Genomic DNA, 25,696 nt, shown 5'->3' with positions numbered 1-25,696 from the left:
ACGCTGTAGTAACAGACTCTCATTGGCTGCTGCTGTGGAAAGCCGTTCTGGGATCAAGTCTGATCCCAGCATCGGCACAGCATCCGTGCCCGGCGCTGCGACAGTGTATTTGTTCCCAGCGCCGGGCAAGCCACTGCGGCGGGTACCTGGTGAAGGGACCGCCTGGTCGCTTCCACCAGTGGTGGCGGGAGTAGCTTGGCTCCGGACGCAAGCTAAGCAGAGCTCGCTGACCGGAAGCCAAGTAGCGGCGGTCGGCGGCAGTTGTTTGGCACTGGCTGCGAGCCAAACACGGCTCGCAGTCCAGCAGCCAATAGGAGCCAGACGCGACGAGCCAATCGCGGCTTGCAGCGTCATAGCCCTGCCCACTCGCGGCGTCTTGAACTAGACAAGGCTGTGCGGGAAACTTCAGTACCGACGGCGGAGAGAAGACCTCCTGTAGAGCAGAGCGGCGTGGCAACAGTTCCGGCGGCCACGCAAGAGGCCAGAAGACGGCGTGATCAAGAGGGATGAAAGGAAGAGGCGGCGCCGCTGGCCAGGACGGGCCAGCGGCAGAAGTATGAAGCTGAGGACCGAAAAGGACTGCGGGGGTGGGAAGAAAAAAAAAGCTATCAAAGATCCCCCCTGCAGCCTCTTCTACCATGCGGGTAGGCGGCCTTGGGCCACCATTATTTACCCCTCCCTAGACCACCAGGGTTGTCGGGCACTAGGCCCGTGGCATAAATTCAGGCAATAGGCCTGTTGGTATATATGTGGGCACAAGGCCCAGGCTACGTAGGGAGCATTAGGCCCAAATGAAGGTATTTGCCCCAGAAATAGGTGAGTGACCTGGACATTAGGCCCAGGTCACTAATGGTCAAAAAGGGGCACTATTGGGGGCACTGCAGAGGGGGATGACTACTGGGGGCACTGCAAGAGGGGGGTGACTACTGGGGGCACTGCAGAGGGGGGTGGTGATTTACTGGGGGCACTGCAGAGGGGGGATGACTACTGGGGGCACTGCAGAGGGGGGGGTGACTACTGGGGGCACTGCAGAGGGGGGGATGACTACTGGGGGCACTGTAGAGGGGGAGGGATGACTACTGGGGGCAATTCATAGGGGGGATGACTACTGGGGACAATTCATAGGGGGGATGACTACTGGGGGAAATTCATAGGGGGTGATGACTACTAGGGGTAATGCATAGAGGGATTACTACTGGGACAATGCATAGGGGGTCATCTACTGGGGGCAATGCATAGGGGGACTAAAGGGCATTAATGTGCAGCATAATATGTAAAGGCTGGGGATGGCTGTGTGGCATCATTTGTAAGGGACATTACTGCGTGGCATTGTAAGGGACATTACTGCATGGCATTAATGTGCGGCCTAATGTTTAAAGATTGGGCATGGCTGTGTGGCAAAATGTGTAAAGACTGGGCATTACTGCATGGCATAATTTGTAAAGGGCATTAATGTGCGGCATAATGTTTAAAGGCCAGGCATGGCTGTGAGGCATCATTTGTAAGAGGTTAGGGGAGGTCTGAGAATTATATAGGGAGCTTTAAAGCATAAATTATGATGGGACCCAGAAATGGTCAGGAAGGACCCCATTTTTTTTTTTAAAGTGGAGGGTCCCTGGGACCCACATATTTTGTCACTCACCGCGATCAGTGCATATTGCTGACCACACAAAAAAAAAAAAAACACATTGCTCAGCACAAAAAATAAAACCATTGTCTGGCCCCCAAAGAAACACAATAGCTCCCCCCAAAAACAAATCACACTGGCTCCCACATAAAAAAAAAAATAAAATAAAATTTCTGGACCTACCTATCCCTCATCGGCTGGGGATGCACACAGTGCTGAGCAGTCTGTTAGCAGCTCGCAGCGCTGTCAGCAGTGTCCGGGCGGGAGGGAAGGGTTGGCTGGCTGGATGACTGGCTTTGGCTGGATGACTGGCTTTGGCTGGATGACTGGCTAGTGGGTGGGAAGGGCTGGCTGACTGGGTGACTGGCAGGCTGGGGGGCAGACGGGAAGGGCTGGGTGACTGGCGGGGCGGCCGGGCAGACACACAACGTGGTGTGCGTGACCTGTGATGTCATGCCGCCGCTTCTAGGCATGGCCCGGGCACGTCTGAGCCTCCCAGAGGAGCTCAGCGGCAGCGCTGCCCCGTCATTTCTGTGTGACCTGCGGTTGAAAACCACTGACGTAAGCCTATTATTGTGAACATCCAAAAAGAAAAAATTTAAAATCAATGTAAACAATTAGTTATGATAGACTTACCTTTGTTAACTCTTTCTTCAAAGTCCATAGGGTCCACATGAATACCAAGGGGAAAATGTGGTTGGAGTGATCCAGTCACCAAACAGTTAAGCTTTCAGCTCTCAAGATGCCTCTGGTCCTCCTTCATATATACCCCACCCCTGGACATAGGCATTCATTTTTGTAAACAAGCCCAAAGCAGGAGAAGGAAGAACTATGTACACCAACAACTCTCTCACACAAGATGAAGGAATCCGTGACCGAAAGAAAAAAAATTACCCAATGCAGCCAGGTGCTTCAGGGTGGGTGCCCTGTGGACTTCTGAGAAATAGAGTTAACAAATGTAAGTCTACCATAACTCGTGTTTTCTTAAGGGTCCACAGGGATACCATGGGGATGTCCTAAAGCAGTTTCCCTAAGGGTGGGGACGCTCCTGAACAGAAAGGAGAACCCGCCGCCCAAAGGAAGCATCCTGAGAGGCAAAAGTATCAAAGGCGTAGAACCTAAGAAAAGTGTGGACAGAAGACCACGTGACTGCCTTCCACAATTGCTCAGCAGAGGCACCACGGCGACATGCCCACGAAGGTCCCACAGAGTGGGTAAAATGTGCAGTCACCGTGTTTGGAACAGGAAGATCAGCCTGCGTGTAAGCCTGAGAGATAGTCATATGTAACCATTGAGCCAGTGTGTGATCCACATAGATACGGAGAGCACGAACCACAACCAGGGAGGCATCAACCACAGAAAAGTTTGAAGACTGAAAAGCTGGAAACGCAATCTCTTCATTCACATGAAAACGGGACACTATGTTAGGAAAGTAACCCACCCGTGTACGGAGAACATCTCTATCGTGGTGAAAAAACAAAAAGGGGGAGCAACAAGAGATCGCTGCCAAATCAGAGACTGCGTGCAGAAAAGATATCGAGGAGAAAAAGTGTCTTCGCTGGCAACCATTTTAAATCTACTTAGTCCAGAGGTTCAAATAGGGGAACTTGCAGCCCCTTGAGAACCAAGGACAAATCCCACAGTGCCATTGGTGGGATAAAAGGTGGCTTAAGTTGGAGAACACCGTGTAAAAGAGTTCTAACATCCGGCAAAGAAGCAATCCTTCGCTGGAACCAAACTGACAACGCAGAAACCTGGACTCTCTGGGTGGACAGGCGATCACCGAGGACTAACCCATCCTGGAGAAAAGCAAGTACACGGTAAACCCTAAAAACCTTAGGGTCATACTTTCTGTGGGAACACCACTGACCAAAAGAATGCCAAACTCTGTAATAGATGCGGGCAGAGGAAGGTTTTCATGCCCTAAGCATCGTTTGAATCACAGAGCTGGAGAAACCTTTGGCTCTTAAGATGGAAGACTCAAGAGCTATGCCGTCAAAGACAGACGGGGTAAGTCCGGATGTAGGCAGGGACCCTGCGCTAACAGATCCAGCCATAGAGGAAGAATAAACTGAGTGTCTATGGATAGATTCCGTATGTCGTGAACAAATGGCATCTGGGCCAAGCAGGACTTACTAGTATCACTGTTCATCCTTCCTGCTTGAACTTTTTAAGGACCCTTGGGAGGAGGGAGATCGGAGGAAAGAGATACCCCAAGCCTGAAGTCCCATCTCACTGCCAGTGCATCCACGAATGCGGCTGAGGGGTCTCTGGTCCTGCACCCATACCTGGGGACCTTGTGATTGGGACGTGAGGCCATGAGGTCTACGTATGGTAGGTCCCACTTGTTCACCAGCAGTTGAAAAACCACCAGGTGGAGAGCCCACTCTCTGGCGTGTATATCCTGATTACTTAGGAAGTCCGCTTATTAGTTGAGGACTCCCGGGATGAATATTGCAGTGATAGCTGAAAGATGACATTTTGCCCAGATCAGAAAGTGTGTCACTTCCCTCATGGCTGCGCGACTTTGCGTGGATCCTTGATGATTGAGTTAAGCTATTGTGATCGCGTTATCGGACTGGATCTGGACCGGCCTGCCTTGGAGTAGGTCTTGTGCCAAGATGAGTGCTTTGTATACTGCACGCAGCTCCAGGAGGTTCATGGGCAAGTGACTTTTCTGATTTGTCCATCTTCCCTGAATGGTATGATGACCTGTCACCGGCCCCCATCCGCAAAGGCTGGCGTCCATGGTGAGGAGCACCCACTTTGGAATCCAAAATGGGCGACCCTTGTCCAGATGAGCCTCTTGTAGCCACCACAAGAAGGATCCTTTGGGACCGTATTAGATTATACTGCCTGTTCCACTGGGAGAGCATCAATTGTTGCAGAGGCCTGGAGTGGAACTGAGCATATTCCACCATGTCGAAGGTGAATACCATTGACCCCAGGACCTCTTGCATTCCCCTCCTCTTTACATTGTGTAGGAGGTGGTGCTTGGCCATAAAAATTGTATGATAGAATTACACTGTGTAGCAGTAGGAGGGACTCGGTCATCAGTGTGTGTATGATATAATGACACTGTGTAGCAGTAGGAGGAGGAGCTTTGTCATCACTGTGTATGATATAACAATTACAATGTGTAGCAGTGGGTAGAGGTGCTTAGTCATCGCTGTGTATATTATATAATTACAATGTGTAGCAGTAGGTGGAGGTGCTTAGTCATCGCTGTGTATATTATATAATTACAATGTGTAGCAGTAGGTGGAGATGCTTAGTCAGCACTTTGTACAGGGCCGTTTCTAGGGGCAGGCGACCCGTGCAATCGCACGGGGCGCGCTGCCTCCTACCCCTGCTGTAAAAACAGCATGTTAACTGCCGGGCGCCCGCTGAGATTCACTTACCAGCGGGCGCCCGGCAGAGCAGAGCAGACGGAGACGGAGGCTCCTGCTTCCGGCTTCCGGCTCCCACAATGTGCACTATGGGAGGACGTCATGACGTCTTTCCCATAGTGCAGAGAGAGGAGCAGCCGAGTGGAGCGGAACGCCAGAGTGGGGCAGAAGGTAAGTGTTACTGTTTTTTTGTTTTTTTTTGTGTGCAGGCAGCCTGGACAATACTTGGGGGGAGGCACTACTACTGGGGGCACTTCTGCTGGGGGAGCCACCACTACTGGGGGCACCTGGGCACAGCTACTAGGGACATTACTCTGGGGGCACTTCTACTGGGGGAGACACCACTACTGGGGGCACCCGGGCACTACTACTGGGGACATTACTCGGGGGGCACTTCTACTGGGGTTATTGCTTAGGAGGCACCACTACTGGGTGCATTACTCAGGGGCCAGGGGCACTTCTACTGGGGGCACTACTACTTGGGGCTTTTCTACTTGGGGCACTACTACAAAGGGAGCATTACTATTGGGGGCACTAATACAGGGGCATTAATACTGGGGAATTTATAAAGGGGACACTACTACAGGGGGCAATACAACTGGGGACACTACTACTGGGGCACTACAACAGGGACCATTACTATTGGGGGCATTACTGATGGGGGCATGACTACAGGGGACATGACTACAAGGGGCCCTAGCACTGTGGGCACTGCATAAGGGGCATAAATACAGGGACAACTACAGGGGGCACTGCATAATGGGCACTTTTGCCTGAGAGCCAGTGGGGGGGAAGCCTAAGACCTGTCGGGATGGAATGGCAAGGGAGGGGGCTGGAATGTAGTGTGTATTATGTGAATCATGTTTTTTCAATGTGTTTTATGTGGTTCTGGATTTAATAATGTATTTGAGGTGGATGTGGTTTTAAAACGTAGTTTATGTGCCTCTGGCTTTTCCAATATATTTTATGTGGAAGTGGTTTGTTGCAGTGTATTTTATGTGGATCTGGCTGGGCTTGCTCCCAACGCGACTAAAACCGGGTGTGATGCAAGGTCATACTTCTGCAAATGTCACACACCACAGGCATGCACACAGAAATGCGGCGTGGGCTTCTGACTGCTAGGCCACACCCCATTTTTTGAGCGTGCGCCTCAGGCGCGCGCATGCTGTCCATCTTTTGTTTAGCTACATATATTTTTCAGCGCTTTGCCTCTGACAGGTTAGACACCCCTGTACTCAGTAGTCACGGTGGCTGTCATTCTGTGGTCTTTCTAGATCACGCTCCCTTACTGTGATACCACACCCCCTCACGATGACGCCACGCCCACTCCACAATATTACTGCTTAGAGGGGGGGGGGCCATTTTGACTGCTCGCACTGGGAGCCTCAGACCCTAGAAACTGCCCTGACTGTGTACATTATATAATTACACTGTGTAGCAGTAGGTGGAGGTGCTTAGTTATCGCTGTGTACATTATATAATTACAATGGGCACGATTCAATTCAGCGCGATATAAATAGCGCCAGGAGATAGCTCCCGAAGCTATTCAATTCATCGCGCTGTTAGGTCGGGGAAGGCTCGTTATCGCGCCTTAAACAGGGTTTTTAGGCGCGATAACGGGCATTCCCCGACCTAACTTCCTGGCGCGAGGCTGTTTTCCCGGCGCTAAGGGTAGAAAACAGCCTAGCGCCGGGACTTTTGTCGGATTTCTTCTCTCATCCCCGGAGGGATGAGAGAAGAAATCATTAGTCGGACTTGTCAGCGCGGTGTATTGAATAGCTCCGGGAGCTCACTCCCGGAGCTATTTACATCGCGCTGAATAGAATCGAGCCCAATGTGTAGCAGTAGGTGGAGGCGCTTAGTCAGCGCTGTGTATATTATATAATTACAATGTGTAGCAGTAGGTGGAGGTGCTTGGTCTTCACTGGTTATATGATATAGTTACATTGTGTAGGTGTGTAGGAGGAGTTGCTTGGTAATCACTGTGTATATATAATTACATTGTGTAGCAATATGGGGAGTATATGATATAATTACACTCTAGCAGTACTACTGTAGCAGTAGGAGGAGGTGCTTGGTCATCACTGTGTATAGGATATAATCACACTGTATAGCAATAAGACAAGGTGCTTGGTCATCACTGTGTATATGATATAATTACATTGTGTAGCAATAAGACAAGGTGCTTCGTCATCACTGTGTATTTGATAGAATCACACTGTGTAGCAATAAGACAAGGTGCTTGGTTATCACTGTGTATATGATATAATTACTCTGTGTAGCAGTAGGAGGGGGTGCTTGGTCATCACTGTGTATATGATATAATTACACTGTGTAGCAATAAGACAAGGTGCTTGGTTATCACTGTGTATATGATAGAATTACTCTGTGTAGCAATAAGACAAGGTGCTTGGTTATCACTGTGTATATGATATAATTACTCTGTGTAGCAGTAGGAGGGGGTGCTTGGTCATCACTGTGTATATGATATAATTACACTGTGTAGCAATAAGACAAGGTGCTTGGTTATCACTGTGTATATGATAGAATTACTCTGTGTAGCAATAAGACAAGGTGCTTGGTTATCACTGTGTATATGATATAATTACTCTGTGTAGCAGTAGGAGGAGGTGCTTGGTCATCACTGTGTATATGATATAATTACTCTGTGTAGCAATAAGACAAGGTGCTTCGTCATCACTGTATATATGATATAATCACACTGTGTAGCAATAAGACAAGGTGCTTGGTTATCACTGTGTATATGATAGAATTACTCTGTGTAGCAATAAGACAAGGTGCTTGGTTATCACTGTGTATATGATATAATTACTCTGTGTAGCAGTAGGAGGGGGTGCTTGGTCATCACTGTGTATATGATATAATTACACTGTGTAGCAATAAGACAAGGTGCTTGGTTATCACTGTGTATATGATATAATTACTCTGTGTAGCAGTAGGAGGAGGTGCTTGGTCATCACTGTGTATATGATATAATTACACTGTGTAGCAATAAGACAAGGTGCTTCGTCATCACTGTATATATGATATAATCACACTGTGTAGCAATAAGACAAGGTGCTTGGCAATCACTGTGTATATGATATAATCACACTGTGTAGCAATAAGACAAGGTGCTTGGTCATCACTGTGTATATGATATAATTACCCTGTGTAGCAATAAGACAAGGTGCTTGGTCATCACAATGTATGTCATAATTACACTGTGTAGCTGTAGGAGTTGGTGCTTGGTCATCCTGTGTGTGTATGTATGTAAGATGGTGCTTGATCATCACGGTGTGTGATCTTATCACATTGTGTAGCAGTGGGAGGGGGTGCTCGATTTGTAGCAGGAGGTGCTTGGTTATAACTGTGTATATGAAAATCACTGATTAACAGCAATACTTATATAAATATATATATATATATTTTTTTTCGTGGTTTTGATACCTGGTTGCTAGATAAGAGGTGGTAATTCTGGCAACAGAAGACTCAAGTTCATTATTTCCAAATTGCAGACACATGAGGAATGTATAGTGTCTTGCCAAAAAGGTCTAGAAGGTCAGAAAAAAATCTCTTGCAGAATAAACAATGTCCTACTTTTATATAAAGCCAAAACCTATAGTCCATGTTCAATGGGTTTAAAACAAAGGAAACTAAAACCAGGCATTTGCAGGGTGTGACATTTCTATAAAAATAAATGTATATCCTGAGACCGATATTAAGCGAATAGCACCTTGCTGTGAAAAATAATATATAATCATTCACACTGACTGGGTATTAGGTCAAGCTCAGACTAAAGGGTTGGAGCTGTAATCTACTGTACATTTGCAGACAATGTAAGCTTCAGAGTAACATACTTATACATTGTGACAAAAAGCAGAAACAGAGCTACAATCTTTTCTCTATCACAAACACTCTCACTATGACTGCCTAGCTCTGGGTATACTTAAGAGATCAAAGGAAAGACCTGTCAATACAATGCTGCACAAGTATCATTTTGTGGAAAAATTAGACAGAATTTCTATTCTTAAAATAAATTTAGACTTTTTATTTTTGTTTTTACAAAACTACGCTTAATATTTCCTATCAATTGTTTAAATTTGATATGAATACAAATATAATTGGCATACATAAATATATTACTTCTCATTTATTTGTCAAATTTTGCATACTGCACTTATCATCATATTTTTACAGTGTATACACCTTAACTGCAATGCTAATTTTAAAGAGAGGAGATAGTTATTTTAATTTATTTACTTTTTAAAAACAAAATATACTAGCCCAAATATGTATATTTGCAAACACTAATATGCAATAGGTATCATCTACTAAAGGTCATGTCTTTCATGGAACAGTTATACAAAGTCTTTAGGCAATTTCCTTTTTTCAGTCCTTGGAAATAAAGGTCTTTTTCTGCGCTTTCCTAAGAAAAAAAAAATATATTTTTTTTTTCATTCAGTTGTTCCCTATTTTCGGCCATTAATTTCTTACTTTTTCAATGAATGTGAATCCAAGCTGAATAAAAATGACAAAGCACAATTATACAAGATGCATTGCTATGACAGTGATGTGTTCTTGAGTGTTTAACTAAATGAAATTGGTAGTATACTGAATAGCACATGGGGTTAAAAAAGGCTATACAGTGTTCTAAAATATGGAGGTCAATTCTAAACCCAAGTTATGGCAATTATACATTACTAACCTTGTACAGAGCAATCTTAATGTCTTTCCATATTCTGTATTACCAGCTTAAGCAAGGAGAGGTTGGAAAGCACAGTTCACGTAACAGATACAGTTTACAGATATTAAACTTGCTCTTTACCTGAAAGTCATCGTATGGAAAAAGGAGCATTTCCCGTAGTGCATCATTCAAAATTTGAGTTTTCTTCTGTACAATGACATTCTCATAGTCAATGGGTTCAATAAGCTTCGGCTTTGCCTGGGAAATAAAAAAACAAAATCTTTCTATTAGGAATAGCACTGTTATGCATCATGTGCAAACAATTAAAAAACACATAGGGCTCTACTCCACAACATAATAGGAACACCCCATAGCAGCCAATACAGCTGACAGGGGTGATAAACAGCACATCTCTTACATTCTGTGCTGTTAACACTTCACGCTATATTGTTCAATTATCAACAACGTGCTTGGAAATATGCACTAGGACATCTGAGTAACACTTCATCTCAAATGTATATAATTAAATGTAAAAATAATTCCATGCTTCTAGGGATAAAACGTTAATTATGGTTAATTAGAATGGCCAGTAACATGGCTTTGGCAATATCATGTGTTTCACAATAAAACATTAATTTACTAAGTCATGCACAGAGGGTGGGATATCAAGTGCTGTCTGAATTAAATGCCTCTTGTAAGTCCACATTCAGCAGCTATAGTGGCCCTCTAACCTCCACTGATAGGTAATTTTATTAAATCTATTGTTTTAATCTATCATAAGACATGTTACCATGTCACAAGCTAGAACAGGTCAATCATCAGTGGGCTGTATGTAGCCTTAGGGCACTGGTTTACAAGGCATCAGTCAGGGGTGTGGCAAAGCCTCAGAATGTCTAAGGCAACAAACAAAATAGCACACTTCTAACCGCTTACATTACAATTATAACTGACACCAGATCAACATTAGACTTATCAACAAGGCAAAAAACTATTTTAGCAATAAGAAAATAAGATTTACTGTAATTCACGCTCTACATTTTGCTGTTCACTCCACCAAATTCTGCTTCATGAGCCAGCACCCTCAGCTTTCCACATTATAGGCACACTGCACATTTACCAAATGCTCTCTGTATTTCACATATTTATTAAGTACCTATTGTAGAAATAAAAACTCATTCAACAGGGATTCACACATTTTGTAGAGTCTAGAAGCCAGATGAGAAAAATTAGGAGCCTGGCTATTTTTTTGTTGTTAATATGATATCTGCTAATAAATAGGAGACCAAGAGGGGTATTCAATATGAAACATTAACGTTTCATATCGGAGTTTTTACCTGCATTAAAGTATTTGGCGCGCTCCCGCTTATACCCGTATTCAATATAAAATTAACGAAAACGGGAAACTCCGAAGTTGGATTTGCGTAAAGTCACAAATTTTTCCTTTAAAAAATTGTAAGACCCCCCTAAAGTAGTAAAAACATGGGGGAACACTATGGGTACCCCCGTTTTAGCCTTTAATTGAAAGTCGGGGATTTAAATAGCCGCAGCAGGTGTTTTTTCCCGACATTGAAGAAGTGATGCAGAAGAGCACTTAGGTTATTTTTTTCGTTTTTTTAAGTGATCCCATCAATTTGGGGTTTATGAAAATGGGTACTAACATATTTTGATGTCCCTAAAGTAAGTTTTTAAAAATTCTGCATTTCTGCACCTGCCGCTATAATTCTATTCTAGAATACATCTGCCGCATACTTGCAGAACAGCCCTGAACCTATTTCCCTATTGTTAAACAATTTTTTCCCATTTTTTTTTTTTCACCCCAATTTTGAAATTAATTTTTTGGGGTGTCCCTTTTTTTTTAAAAACTTTTTTTGACACAGTTCTTTTTTAAATGTCATTCCCATGGGTGGAGGCTATTTTTTTTAAGCCTGCACCCCTAAACACCAATTATGCACTTTTTTCGACACCTATTCAATGGTGAAAACTTATCCCCGATTTTTATCAAAGATATTAACGCAAAAACGATGTTATCGCACCCATATGAATACCCCTACAAGACATAGCCACCACCCTTTTACACACAGCTTTTCCCTCTTACAGACATTATACCATCTTCAATACACACTACTCTTCTCCAAGCTCACCTAAATCCTCATCTCATCCCACTCCTAAATCCCTCCGCTTGAAGTCCATTATTTATACTACATCTCATTGATTAAACACATTCAGCCTCCTCCTGAGCATCAAATGTTGCCCACTCTATACCCTCCTCTATATAGCTCTCCTCAATTTTCCTAGCGACATGCCCCATACACTTCTATCGCCACCATGAAATCCTCATAACAACAACAATAATTAACACCTGTCCTGACATGACCCATCTGGGTATGCCTGACAGGAAGGGTATGTAATGCCGACAGTCGGGATCCCAGCGGTCAGAATCCCGACAGAGTTAACAAACCGACATTTGTTGGTCGGATGCTAACCCTCACCCTCTCACTACCTAACCCTCCCTCTTTGGTGCCTAACACTTGGTTGGTCTGTAAAAAAATGAAAAACTACTACTGTGGGTGGCGGGCCAATCAGGAAAGTTGGTGGCAGTAACCTATGCTCTGTGTCCCTGCGCCTGAAAAAAAAAAAAAATCTGCCATAATAGGATCTCCACCTCAATTTGTCCCATCAGAGAAAGATGTGGGAGTAACTGCATATGAGTTCAGTGTACGCCTAGTGCCTGTACCTGTGAAGATCAGGGAGAGCAATAAATGAAGGTGAATATTTTTGGAATAACAGAAGCATTGTCATAACCCAAGTACCGTACAGAAGTGTAGAAGGAGATGTAGATATTTTTCAAGTAATAAGCTGGTGGAGACAATTAATAAATAGAACATATTTTGGAATAGAGAAGGAAGGGTACATGCAAGAAATACTTTTAGTCACTGATTGCCCACACCCATACACTAGCCAGGGTAGAGGAATGCATCAGTGAAAAGGTGAGCCATCTACTCATGCACCTCATACCAGCTACACAGTGACAAGAGATTACATGTGTTTAATATCAAGTAAACTATAGAATATGATACTAGGTCTCAATTTCTTTTTTTATCATTTAGTAATGACTTGATACTGCTATTAACCCTCGAAGACTAACCATCGGTCTGGTAAATTTTTCACATTTGTAAATAAAACAGATATATATATATATTTTTTTAAAGCTGATAAATCCAGTACCTTACTATAATATTAGATCTATATAGTTTAGCTATTTTAGAGAATTCGGGTCTCTCAGACACGGGTTTGGAATAAGAGATAGCAATTAGAAAGACAATAGGGGGTAAATTTACTAAAGCGTTGAGTTTTTAGAAGTGGAGATGTTGCCCATAGCAACCAGTCAGATTCTAACCATTATCTTCTAGAAGGTGCTAGTTAAATGTTAAGCAGAAGCCGATTGGTTGCTATGGGCAACATCTCCACTTTTAAAAACTCTCACTTTAGTAAATATACCTCAAGATTTTAGACAGGCTTTGTGGGGTCCGGGGCACTTAAGACTGGGGTAGGGAGTCACTAAAGAGCAACATTTGGGACACGGGAATCGAGTCCTCATGTGCAAATCTCGGGCAATCACGGGAATAGGTGGCGAGGACACACATCACACCCTATTTCATTTCACACTAAAAACATGCACTTCCTTACTTTTCCTCCAGCGCACAGGTGGGACAGTACCCGAAAAACAGGAATGTCCCACCAAAATTGTGAAGGTTTGGGGGTATGCAAACATTCATAGGCACACACATATAAACATACATAGATACAGTCACACACACACACACAGACCCATGGTTAGCGATAGTGTGGTAACATTTTCAGAAATCATTTCATTTTCACTTTATGTTTTGGCAACCCAAACTTGGGAAAAAGGACAAATACACCAGGCATTCACTTGGTAAATTTTATGTCAAGGCACTGTCGACACCTATCCATGGAAGCAATAGCAATAATACGATGGATAATTGGTTCACTTCGATTCCATTGACAAAAAAACTAATTCTGGACCAATACAACCTAATACTTGTTGGCACAGTAAAGAAAAACAAGCCTCAAATCATGTGTATGTTATTAGAATAAATATTCATTGATCAGTATATGAACAGTGTGGATCTATAGTTGGGTCACTCACACCCATGGTTAGCGATAATGTTATTTTTATTAAGGTTAGTGTTCCAGGTATAAATGCTTTTCATACTGTGACCTCAAAGCATAGTAAAGAAGTTCATGGAAAAAACTTGTTCTGTATAAATATTTTCAGAATTTTACAAACTCTACTACAGGTTAATGGTTTAATCACAGTAGCTTCATGTCTCTCTGATACTATGCCTTTGATCTTTACAGCATACCTCAGTCTACAGCAAGCAGAAGAAAAACAAAGATGTTTAGCACTACCCCAAGTCATGCACATTATGAAAACATTATAGACCTTTTTGAAATATACTATCCTACTGTCTAAGCCCAGCGAACATGCCATTGAATAAAAATCAAAAGTGTGCCTACATATGCACTTACGTTTCAAAGCTGTAGAGCAGAGATTCTCAAACTCCCCCCCCCCCCCCCCCCACACACAGTTCACTTTTTCCATGTCACCTAGCAAAAGGCACAGGTGTATTCATTACTCACTGACACGTTTTAATAGTTCCACAGGTGGAGTTAATTATTTCACTTGCGATTCTGTGAGGAGACCTGGAGAACATGCACTGTTTGGGGTCCTGAGGACCGAGTTTGAGAACCTGTGCTATAGAGAAATAGTTTATTCTGCATTACAAAACTGAATGCCGATAACCTGATTGCTATTCCCTGCAAGTGAACATAAATCCCACATTTACACGTGCGAGCAGTTCCACTCACTTGCTGAAGAAATTGTAGAAATGCACTGGCAAAATCTCTTATATAGGGAGTACTTTACTTTAATCCATCAACGGCTCCACCCCTCTGAGTTGCCCGGAGCCCTGACTGTAATTTAGTTAAGCCTTTGGGGTTAATTCAATCAGAGTATGTTACTGCCAGTGATGCACATATATTAGACATATAAGGTATCCCCCAGAATCGCTCCAAAATTGCTGATTTTTATTCGCATCTCTATGGGACAAACAAAAATCTGTGATTCAAGTCAAAAATAACTGGTGAGAGGGATTACTCCAGGGAGAAAAGAGCTGAAACCAAACAATGTGACTTCTAAGTATATAGAATACGCACCTTGCAATGTAAATGGTTGCAAAGCAATTTACTGTAGAGCTAAGAGTTGTTCAGTGTTTCCAGCAGACAATCTTCCTGGTCTCACGGGAAAAGGGAAAACTTTTAAAACCTCTTCTTAATTGCACATCTCAACTAATCATGCCACAACATATTTTAAGTAACTGTACTAACCTAGTAAAAACTATCAAAGCATTAAGGAGCCAAGTCACATGCTGCTACAACTCTCTCAAATTTACAGTACTTCCACATCCACAGACCCACATTAGTCGCCCTCTTCTCTGAAGAAGCTTGGAATGCGAGTCTTGTGAAATTGGAGGGCTACATTCCAGTATTATACCTAATCAGTCCCTTTAGCCGTCAGCAAAAGGCACTAATCCACAGCACCAAGTCAAAGCATTCATGATTACCTTCAAAATAAACGGAGACCAATATGTGCTGAATTTGCAAAACAAAACACTGCATTAATTGGAGACTTTGCTGTGAACTGATGACTTATTTCTCTTGGCTAACATATTGAGAATACAACAAAATGAGTAGTCCCAGAGCAAGAAAGCAGAGCCAATAACATCTAACACATGCTTTGTGTTTACAATAATTAGTTCTTCATAAAGGGGGGTAAAAGATCCAGTTCAGCAGCAGCAGGACATATCCTGATAGGAGGAGAAAACAAAGAAGCACAACGAGGTTCCATTTAGAAAATTAACTTAATGCTTTATAGCTCTTTTTCCAATGCACAGATAACATGTGTAGATAGCAGTGCGTAAATACAGAGAATGCTAGCCACACATATGCACATTTCATTGGGATTTTTATTTTGTTTTTTTAACCACAGTTGGCAGACTACATTCTGACATGAATCCAATTCAGTCAGATCGGAGGAGTTGTGCCAACCAACCGCATACACCAGTGTGTGTTTCTGAAGTGGAAGAAGCTATGTCTGTGCAGTCAGGTATTATTTCCAGATCTGGAAGTTTGGCACTTATGGATATGGAAATTAATAATGCCACATGTGCCCTATGCTACAGAAATGAGCAGACCATGGTCAGATTAGTCCAATCACAATATCTTGTAAGGGCCACATATGAAAGCTGATGACTACAACAAATACTAATGACTACTGCTACAATAGTCTGGGGAATTAGGGATATGTAATAGGTTCAGATTTGATGGAAACTGCATGATTTCGGTGATATAGTTGCTAAAATTAAAGAGGTAATTTGTTTAATAAAACTGGGTTTTAATTGACCCACCTAGCGCCAATTAATCTGGGAAAGACAAAATAATGATTTCTCAAATTTTTGTATTAAAAAAAAACAAGTTAAAATAAAATGTTATTCCAGTGTTTGGGCCACCACAGGCAAGGAACGGTTGTTTTTACAGTAACAAAAATATTCCAAGCCAGGTTAACTAATAAGACCTGTGACAAGAAAGCTCAAATTCCTCACCTAGGGGGGTATTTATCAAAGCTGGGTGAGAGATAAAATTTATAAAAATAAATTAACAACCAAATCTTCCAATTTACATTTTGCAGGCTGTGTTTAAAAATGATAGTTAGGAGCTGATTGGTTGGTAATTTATTTTTTACAATTTTATCTCTCTCCCAGCTCTGATAAATACCCCCCTAATCCTTAGCCTTGGGGCACCAATCACAGCACACAGAGCTGGATTAAGGCTCTGTGGGGCCCGGGGCACTTAAGACTGGGGAAGGGGGTCCCTAAAGAATAACATTTGGGACACGAGGATCGAGTCCTCATGTGCAAGTCTTGGGCAATCACGTGAATAGGTGGCGTGGACACATCACACCCTATTTAATTTCACACTAAAAGCATGCACTTCCTTCCCTTTCCTCCAGCGCACGGGTGGGACAGTACCCAAAAAACAGGAATGTCCCACCAAAATAGTGAAGGTTTGGGTGTATGCATACATTCATAGTCACACACATATAAACATACATAGATACAGTCACACACATGCACATTATAATAAATATATATATATATATATATATATATATATATACACACACACAATGTATATAAGAAAAATCAGAAAATCCCTTTATTAAGTTTCACAGCATGGCAGGGCTACAGCATATCTATATTTCGGTCCCAATCCTGGACCTTTGTCAAGCTACTTATATATATATATATATATATATATATATACACACACATATATACACACACATACGTACATACTTATACATACATACACCTATGTATATATACATACATATGTTTACACCAACGTAGTATTTTGCATGCAGATATACCCGCAGTTCCACACAGAATATAGGCATGCCGCATATGACTTAATCAGCAGAAACTGCTTGTGCGTTTGCATCGCGAATAAAGGCTCCCATACACGGTGCAATTCAAAGTTGGTAAGATGTGTTGTATGATTGCCCTTGAAATTCTTCAAACGATGTGGTCAAATGGTGAACGATTGATCGTTACGATCATAGGATAAGATGCATAGAAGTGTATCACATTGTACTCAAAAGATCGTCGGTGTCTCTGCAAAACCATCTGATCTGCGATCCAACGAGAGGAAGGCGGGGACGCAGAACACACAAAAAGCACCAATTTTCATACGATTGGTCTGTACAACCTGTTGAAACTGGCCATATCGGGTAAAAAATTGTACAGTGTATGGGCACCATAAGACGCATTTGAAGCTACAAATTAGATTTTATATATATATATATATATATATATATATATACACACACACACACACACACACACATTATATAACATAAGAAAACCTTCACACAATTTTGTTAGTGCAGGGGTTCCCAAACTCAGTCCTCAAGGCACCCTAACAGTCCAGGTTTCTGGATATCTATACTTGTGCATAGATAGGTATAATCAAATGGACTGAGGTACCTGTGCTTAAGTATGGATATCCTGAAAACCTAGACTGTTAGGGTGCCTTGAGGACCAAGTTTGGGAACCACTGTGTTAGTGTAAAAGGGTGCCTGGTAAACAAATATTCAAATAGCAATCACTTTCCCAACTCCACTCCATTCGATGCCAGGCTTTCAATATCCATCCCTAATATACTGCATGCAGCTGCTCCTCCTCTACTCTCTCCCATGCTGCAGACACTGACTATCCAGTTACATGTAGCCTTGCCCCCTGCTTGGACTACACCCTCCCTCTCCTTTCTAACTTCTACAGCCCACACTGCACTCCTGCACTGCTGCTGTATGTAAACGTTGGGGACAAGAGGTGGGGGTTCGGGGTAATTGCCCCGATGCCCCTCCCACCAATTCGCCTCTAACAGCACTTGCCCCATTGACCCCCCCCCCCCTTATACAGCTCTAACAGCACACATCTTTGCCAAGTCTGTAACTGCAGAGATAGAATAGAAACCCATTTAAGAGAAGCATACATGTAAGTGGAAAGAAATAAGCTTGGAGTAGACCAATATTGCTTTGGTTAGAGATACCCTTTAAAAAGGTGCTGCACTGTACAGTATGTGGACAATGCCAAAAATAGGAACTGCAATAACATTTAAAAAATAAACTTAAACGTACATAAACTCATAATAGCCAAGAAATAAACAACATAACTTTACTGTGATTCTGTCCTCAAAATTATGCATTACCAAGTTAATGTAAGAAGTCTAAAACACATCCCTAGCAAGTGACAGAGCTGTGAACACTTGGTACTGTCACATGATGCAGTTTCTTAACCTCTTCCTTGCAGTTCACTCTTTGATGGTTAATTAAATGATGGTCATTATAAAAAAAATCAACTTGATAGCAGTGTAACCTTTATTCTATGGACAGCCTAAAGAAAATGTCACAAAAATATGATTTAAATTGCAATCAAGAAATGTAAAAAAAATTACAGAATTTTTCATGAAAATAAGAACCATAAAGATCTAATCACAGACAACAGTTACCATCTAATTGTAAAAGCTGCATACTGTTAAAAATAAACTATGGTAAGGTCACACCCTCAAAGTGAAGAGATGAACAAAATTAGAAGCACACTTCCTCTTGGATTCTTTTAACCATTCTCTTCTTTGCACTGGGGACTTGACAGATAGGGAGCAGATGTTAATGGAAAAATACCACCCATTTCCACATTTATAGAGCCTCACCAAAATATGAAAATGCTAAAAGGGTCAAAGAGGTTTTTTTTAATGTGATTAATAAAATAAAAACTCAATGCATAAAATCCCAAGCATGCAATAACCATGCAAATCTTCAACATATAAGAGCAAAATAAAGGAGTTATTGGCGTTATGAAAACCTCACTTTACACAAGTCCCCAAGATTAAAACGTAATCTGTGTAGCCCCAACTATGTATCATATATGAACTGCATGTAGAAAATGTTAGCATCCAGACATTTACATTTCTTACAACATAACACATTTTACTAGTAAAATATAAAGCTATACAAGTTTGCTTGATTGTGACAAACAGACCAATAAACGTAAAATGTTTGGTTTGCGCCTAATGACTATGAGCAAAGTTGAGTCTGGCTAGCTAGATCCTAGACTTCACATAATGCTACAGTATTTACATAACAAAATAGTAAAAAAAAAAAACACAGTAAATACTAGTGATATACAAACAGAAACAGTTGATAATACATCTAAACAAGAGTATTTTATTCCTTAATTAAACCTATTTCAATGGGAAAAAAAATTCAAATATATATATATATATATATTTATTATCAGAGCTGAAACTTAACCCTGCACATGAAGTGCCCAGAAAACATAGATACATTCTATTGTCAGTGTTTCAAGTTCAGTTATTACTGTTTCCCAAAATGTAAACCTCATGAAGCAAGCTGCATGCCTTTAAGGCATCCATCTAATCAGTTCCCATTTATTTTGGATTCCTTTCATTTCCTTACTGGGTCTACAGGCCATTAAGGCAGAGTCCTCCACACTACTGTCAACTGCGATTAAGGTGCCAGATGCTCCTCCTGTATACGAAGCTAAGCTAAGGGACACATACTGGTAAGAGATTTCATGACGGCAAGATGTACTTTCTCCGTTATGACTTGTTTGCTTCTGGCTTTCATAGCTGGTAAGAGGACAGTCTGCCCAATTTCCATACTTATGCGGATACATGGGAGAGAGGATACATGAAGAGGCAAGCAGTAAGACAGCAGAAGGAGCAGAGCCCCCAACCATACAGAGCAGTGATGTGAGGCTCCTATCTAACTAATGTGGAAAGATTATTGTCAAGCGCACATGACAATCCGAACCATATAAAAACCTATGTTAAGCATCAGCCCGACAGGAAGCTAATTTTATAAATCTCTCTTGCGAAAATAAATAACTTCAGACCGTAAAGTATTTCCTTAGTATTAACAGAGAGATGAGAATCACATATTATAAATCAGCCTCTGTTTTGTGCGACAGATATTTAAGCACATATAAGAATAGTATCATGGTGCCTGAAGAAATATTGGCACTGACAATATCAAGAGAATCTGCTGAAGGTGAGTGTATCTAAAGTATTTGGAACTAAATCATTTACACTTCACACAGGGAAAAAAAAGGAAAAGATGAAAAAACACTCACAGCACAGGAACATTTGCAATTAATTTTAAACTAGCTGACAGTAAATGAATAAGTAAATGAATAAACCATATGTAAGGGTGGTAAGGATTTCTTTCTTACTGACTCAATTACAGATCACCACATTCGCACACATGAAGATGACGCTTCTCTATCATAGACAAATCGGGAAATAATGGAGACATTAGAGATCATCTGCTACAGTTTGTAGTAAGATGTAAAACTGGTAAGCGTTCGGCATCCCGGCGGTCTTGATGCCGACGCTTACCTTACCAGTGCCAGAATACCAATGCCGGTAAATAGCGGGGTGGAGGGGGGAGGGTTAGGGTAGGGGCACTAAGGGAAGAGGGTTAGATTTAGAGTGTGGGGAGTGTTAGGTTTACGGTGCGAGAAGGGGGAGGTTAGGCACCAGTGAGGGAGGGTTAGCATACTGACCACCAAGAGCCGGTATGTTAACCCTGTTCAAGATCCAGGCGTTGGGATTCTGACTGTCTGGATCCAGTCTGTCGGTATTACATACCGATTTTTCGTAAAACTTTAACATTCATATCTGAGATAGATTATGCACATGTGCGACTGGGTAAGATTAAATAAAAAGGCAGTCATGAAATGAAGTAGAGAGCTAAGTGAAAAACACATGGCAAAATAACGCCGAAACCCATAGCCCAGGATGCATAGGCTGCAATTCAATTCAAAGCGATAATGAATAGCCCCCGGCAGGCAATTCAGCGTGATGTTTAACTTTGTAGGGAAGCTGCCAAGTCAGAGAATGCCAGTTCTAGCGACTTCACCTGGGTGTTTAGTCGCGAGAACTGGCATTCTCTGACTAAAGTGCCAGCTGCGAGAGGCTGTTAGCGACCGTGCTAAGCTGGAAAACATCCTTGCGGCCGGCACTTTAGTAGAATTTCTCTCCGCACCCTCAGAATCCTTTAGTCGGACCAAACAGCGCACTGCATTGAATAGCTCAGTCAGTTACCTCGCTTTAAATCGAATTGCGGCCATAGAAAGAGAAACCAATAGCTTCTCTTCACATAGTGGTTTAGTGAAATATACAATCACAACCACAGCAGAGCACAAACTAAAACATAATGTACTGCTGCACATTTCAATATACAATTAGTATTTGCTTAATACAATTAGTATTAAGCAAAACCAATCGTAGGAGAGTACTTTGCAATGTCTTCTACATGTTGTCCATTCCTCTATTGCAAGCTCTATATGTGAAGGGAAAGAGTTTAGTGGAAATCTGGGGGTACTTTGTGCCCATTGGGAAGGTATGCAAGGCTAATTTGGAAAAAGCGAGAGATCAGTTGAATAAGGTGGAATTTTAAATCAAGGGAGAGACATATGTGGGAGCATTTCCGGATAAGTGTTGTGGTCACTTTTGGGACTGTTATTTTCATGCTTGAAATTAAGGGTAATAAACAGCCCTTGTGAAGGTCGCACATGCAGACCTTGAAGTATGTCCATCACTGATTTACAGGAATAAAAGATGAAGGTGACCATGTTCTTCGCAGGCCCCAGGATTAAATATTATCACACATCTATGGGGAGATCAGAAAGATACAATGCATACAAGAAAACTTAAGAATATTTGTCAGCTAAAAGATTTCTATATGAAAGAATGGAAATAAACTCTAAAACTAGGAAAGAATGAAGTAGTTGGCTACCAGAAACATTTGGAAGCTGGGATTTCTGCCAAAACAGATGCTACTAAAAAAAAAAAAAAAAAAAAAAAATCTACTTCAAGATTGCATTGCGAACTTTTGAAGCAGCTTCTTGATTCTTTATACTGCCACTCGCCTACTTGGGTCCACAGATGAAGGACTGTTAGTGTGGTATCCAGTCAGAATGTCGACTTGGACACTCTGATTGACAGTGTCAACACGCTCACAATGTCGACACCAGAATGTCGAGAGTACATTTTTGTGCTAATGTTCGAGTTGGGCGTAGGGTACTAATGACAGGTGCCGAAATCCCGACGCCTGTCATTATACCTACGCCGGGAGCCTGCCTCCCGGCATACCAAACGAAGGTCCCAGGTGGGACTTAGGGATAGGCACCCCCCCCGGGAGGGTTAGGCTAGGGGAGGGGGTGGTTAGGGTTAGGCACCCCGCCAGGGAGACTTAGGTTTAGGCACCCCTAAGGGAGGGTTAGGGTTGGGGGGGTAGGGTTAGTTATACCTGTCGGGATCTTCACTACTGCCGGTCTTCCGGTGTTGGGATTTGAACCGCCGACCCATTCATACGGTTTCCATTAGCGTACCTACTGTAGAATCTCACATACTTCATTTGGGGGGTTGAGTTTTTAGTATTACGGTTCTTGACTCTCTGGAACCTGCTGCCTCTGACAGCTCAGGCTGCATCCACACTAGAACACTTTAAACATAGAGTATCTTACAGAAAAAGAGAAATTGTGGAAGCAAAATTTGTGCAATTTGAAGAAAATGTACATTACAGTATGTTGTTCTAAATGCTACAAATATGCAAATAAAGAATGCTGTCATTCCATATTTACATTTTATGCATATTTACTGAGCCATAGAGAGCAAGGTTAGTACGATCTTATTAGTGACAACATAAGCTTATTACAAATAAGTCCCATTTCTAAAAAATGGGAAAAGCAGAAGGAACACACACACTCCCTGGTGCTGATGTTGGAAGTAAATCAAGAGACGATTTCCTGTGTGGACGCCTGGCTTGCTACTAATCATCATGCACTTATACCTGCCCTATCCTGGGTGCAAATGATATACCTCCAAAGAGGCATATGTACGCTTGCTTCCATGTCTGCATTGTCCGCATCTGTGTAAACACACACTCACTGAACTTGTGATAATGTCTCAACAACCCAGTTCCTCCTCTTTGGTCATAATTGTAGATTAAAATGTGTACAACTCTGCTTACATCTGAGCATGTGCAGAGCGAATCTACACAAAATGTGCTCGCCTATGCATCAGACCCACTGTGACAATGATTCAGCTATCAGCAAGTTGTGCAGTAAGGGGAGTCTGATGACAACTTTTCATAGTTCATCTATGTACAATTTAAAATAGCTTCAAGACTTTATGGCAATGGCATAGAATTAGGTCTTAATATTAATTGTGAAAGCGCAATGAAGTTTATATGTATGGATCATCAAAATGTATGTTAACGATTACAAAGTATTTTGGCTACAGTACTGAAGCCAAACCATGCATCAACAGATAAAATAACATTTTCCATGTTTAATACCATTCAAGTTTCTATCTCACCTTTTCTATAACGAATAGTGATCGTTATCATAGTATTTCCTCTGGATTTCCCAGTATATGCCAGCAAAAGAATGTGAGCATAAGGTCAGCTCTGAGTCACAGCTGATCTGTGTAGCTGGATAGTGTGAAACAATGATGCAATGACATCTCCATCCATCATATCAACATTCTAGGATTGTTGTGCAACCCTGTTCTATCCATCTACACTTCAATAAACACTTCATAATAGATACTGATCCCCACATTGCTATAAATAACTGTGCAAAACCCATTTGACGGCTACTACTTGTAGATTTTTAATGGCTTTTTCTCTAAGGTCACATTTGGCTATATATATAGATATAATCTAATATGTATTCACTTATATTGTTGAAATCAGGCATAGCCTAGAACAGCTTATCACTATATCTGCTCTGAGAGCTCTATTCTCTTCCAATGCTCCCTCATCCAAAGACTGAATTTACAAGTAGTTGTCTGGTGTTCTCAGTCTAAAGACCCCCATACACGGTGTGACGGCACGATGCGAGGTGACGGGATCCGTCGTCACACATATCGGGCGGTCCGCACACACAATGCGATCGTGTGGCCGACCGCCCGATAAGCCGGCTCCCCCCTCCTTCACCAGGATAGCAATCCATGGGATTGCACATCGCATCCCCTGATCAATTGGTCCTGCAGAAAGATCAGGGGGTGCGATGTACAACCCTACGGGAGCACGCTCGGTCGACATTAGGGCCATACACGGTGCGATATAGCAGGCAAATCGCATCAGTCAGTTGGTTTGCCTGCTTTATCGCCCTGTGTATGGGGGCTTTTACTTGAATAGAATCATGAGGACTTATGGTGCCCACACACATACCGACTTTTCATCCAATTTGGCCGATTTCGACGAATCGTGACGACAGATCATGTAAAAAATGGCCAAATCATGAGTTTCGACACTTGATCACGATGCCGATGCGCGTCCCCGCTCGTCGTACATCGTATCTTCAGATCTGCCGTGCTGTGGGGCAGATTAGCCAATCTGGGATACAATGCATTGGCTGCAAGATAGATCTTAAGTCAGATTGGACATTTTTAACTCCAAATCGTGACACGACTGCCTGGGGAGAGTTCAGGGGAAATCGTGTACATTGGCTGATTGGGAGCAAGTCGGTATGTGTGTGGGCACCTTTAGAATAGGACAGTATTTCATAACAAATGTAACAATCATACAAGAGAATCTTCTGGTTAGACAACAGATCTGCAGTCTGGTCAATGACTAACCTGAAAGCACCCTGCTAAAATTCTTATTTTTTTCTTTTCCTCTCCACTAACCTGCCACCTGCTGAATAAGGGAACTAAAGGCCCCATACACTAGCGACAGAATGTCGCGTTCCTGCAATCCGGAGACGTCTGGTTGCAGGATCGGTGACATTCAACATGTTGGATATCACTGATTTGCCGATCACGGTCAAAATATGATCTCGATTAGCAAATCGGTGAAATGTAACGTGTAATTTCACGAATCCTCTGACAGATCGCAGAATATCTATGGCCGCTAGTCGGCATTTCCGACCAGCAGATCGGTGTATACGATCACAGGATCGCGCAAGCTGTCGGTAGGCCTTTAGAGTGTTTATACACAAGTAATTTGCTTTATGAGATTGGAAGGTAATGGTGTATACACACTATACAGATATATCTGCAGATGATGGTTGTTCGTACACACTGAACAACCATCATGTGTGTGCCCGCAGGTCCCGGCGGCCAGGGGGCATTTCCCGGTGGGCGGGGGGTGTGTCCCACCCCCCTCCTAGCGGCTGCCGCTGTGTGCGTAAGGGCGATCTGCCGACCGCACGTACACACCTGCCGATGGACAGATATATCTGCAGACATATCTGTCCATCAGCTGTGCAGCACAATCAAAGTGATATGTCAGTGAATGCCGGCATTCACAGACATATC

The 25,696-nt window shown here is 42.4% G+C and overlaps 1 protein-coding gene across 11 annotated transcripts in view; it reads right to left on the bottom strand.

The window, feature by feature from the left end:
* The window catches only part of DOCK9 (dedicator of cytokinesis 9), a 296,517-nt gene that overhangs the window by 186,729 nt on the left and 84,092 nt on the right, over nt 1-25,696 (bottom strand). For all 11 annotated transcript variants that reach the window (XM_088463360.1, XM_088463350.1, XM_088463352.1 and 8 more), the window contains exon 2: nt 9,845-9,961. In XM_088463360.1, coding sequence (XP_088319486.1) covers nt 9,845-9,961 — 117 coding nt within the window. The remainder of the gene's footprint in view (nt 1-9,844; nt 9,962-25,696) is intronic.

This window comes from Taudactylus pleione, unplaced genomic scaffold, assembly GCF_031769625.1.
Source record: "Taudactylus pleione unplaced genomic scaffold, aTauple2 ptg001346l, whole genome shotgun sequence".
NCBI classification, from domain to species: Eukaryota; Metazoa; Chordata; class Amphibia; order Anura; family Myobatrachidae; genus Taudactylus; species Taudactylus pleione.
This window is presented reverse-complemented; position numbering and strand designations above follow the sequence as displayed.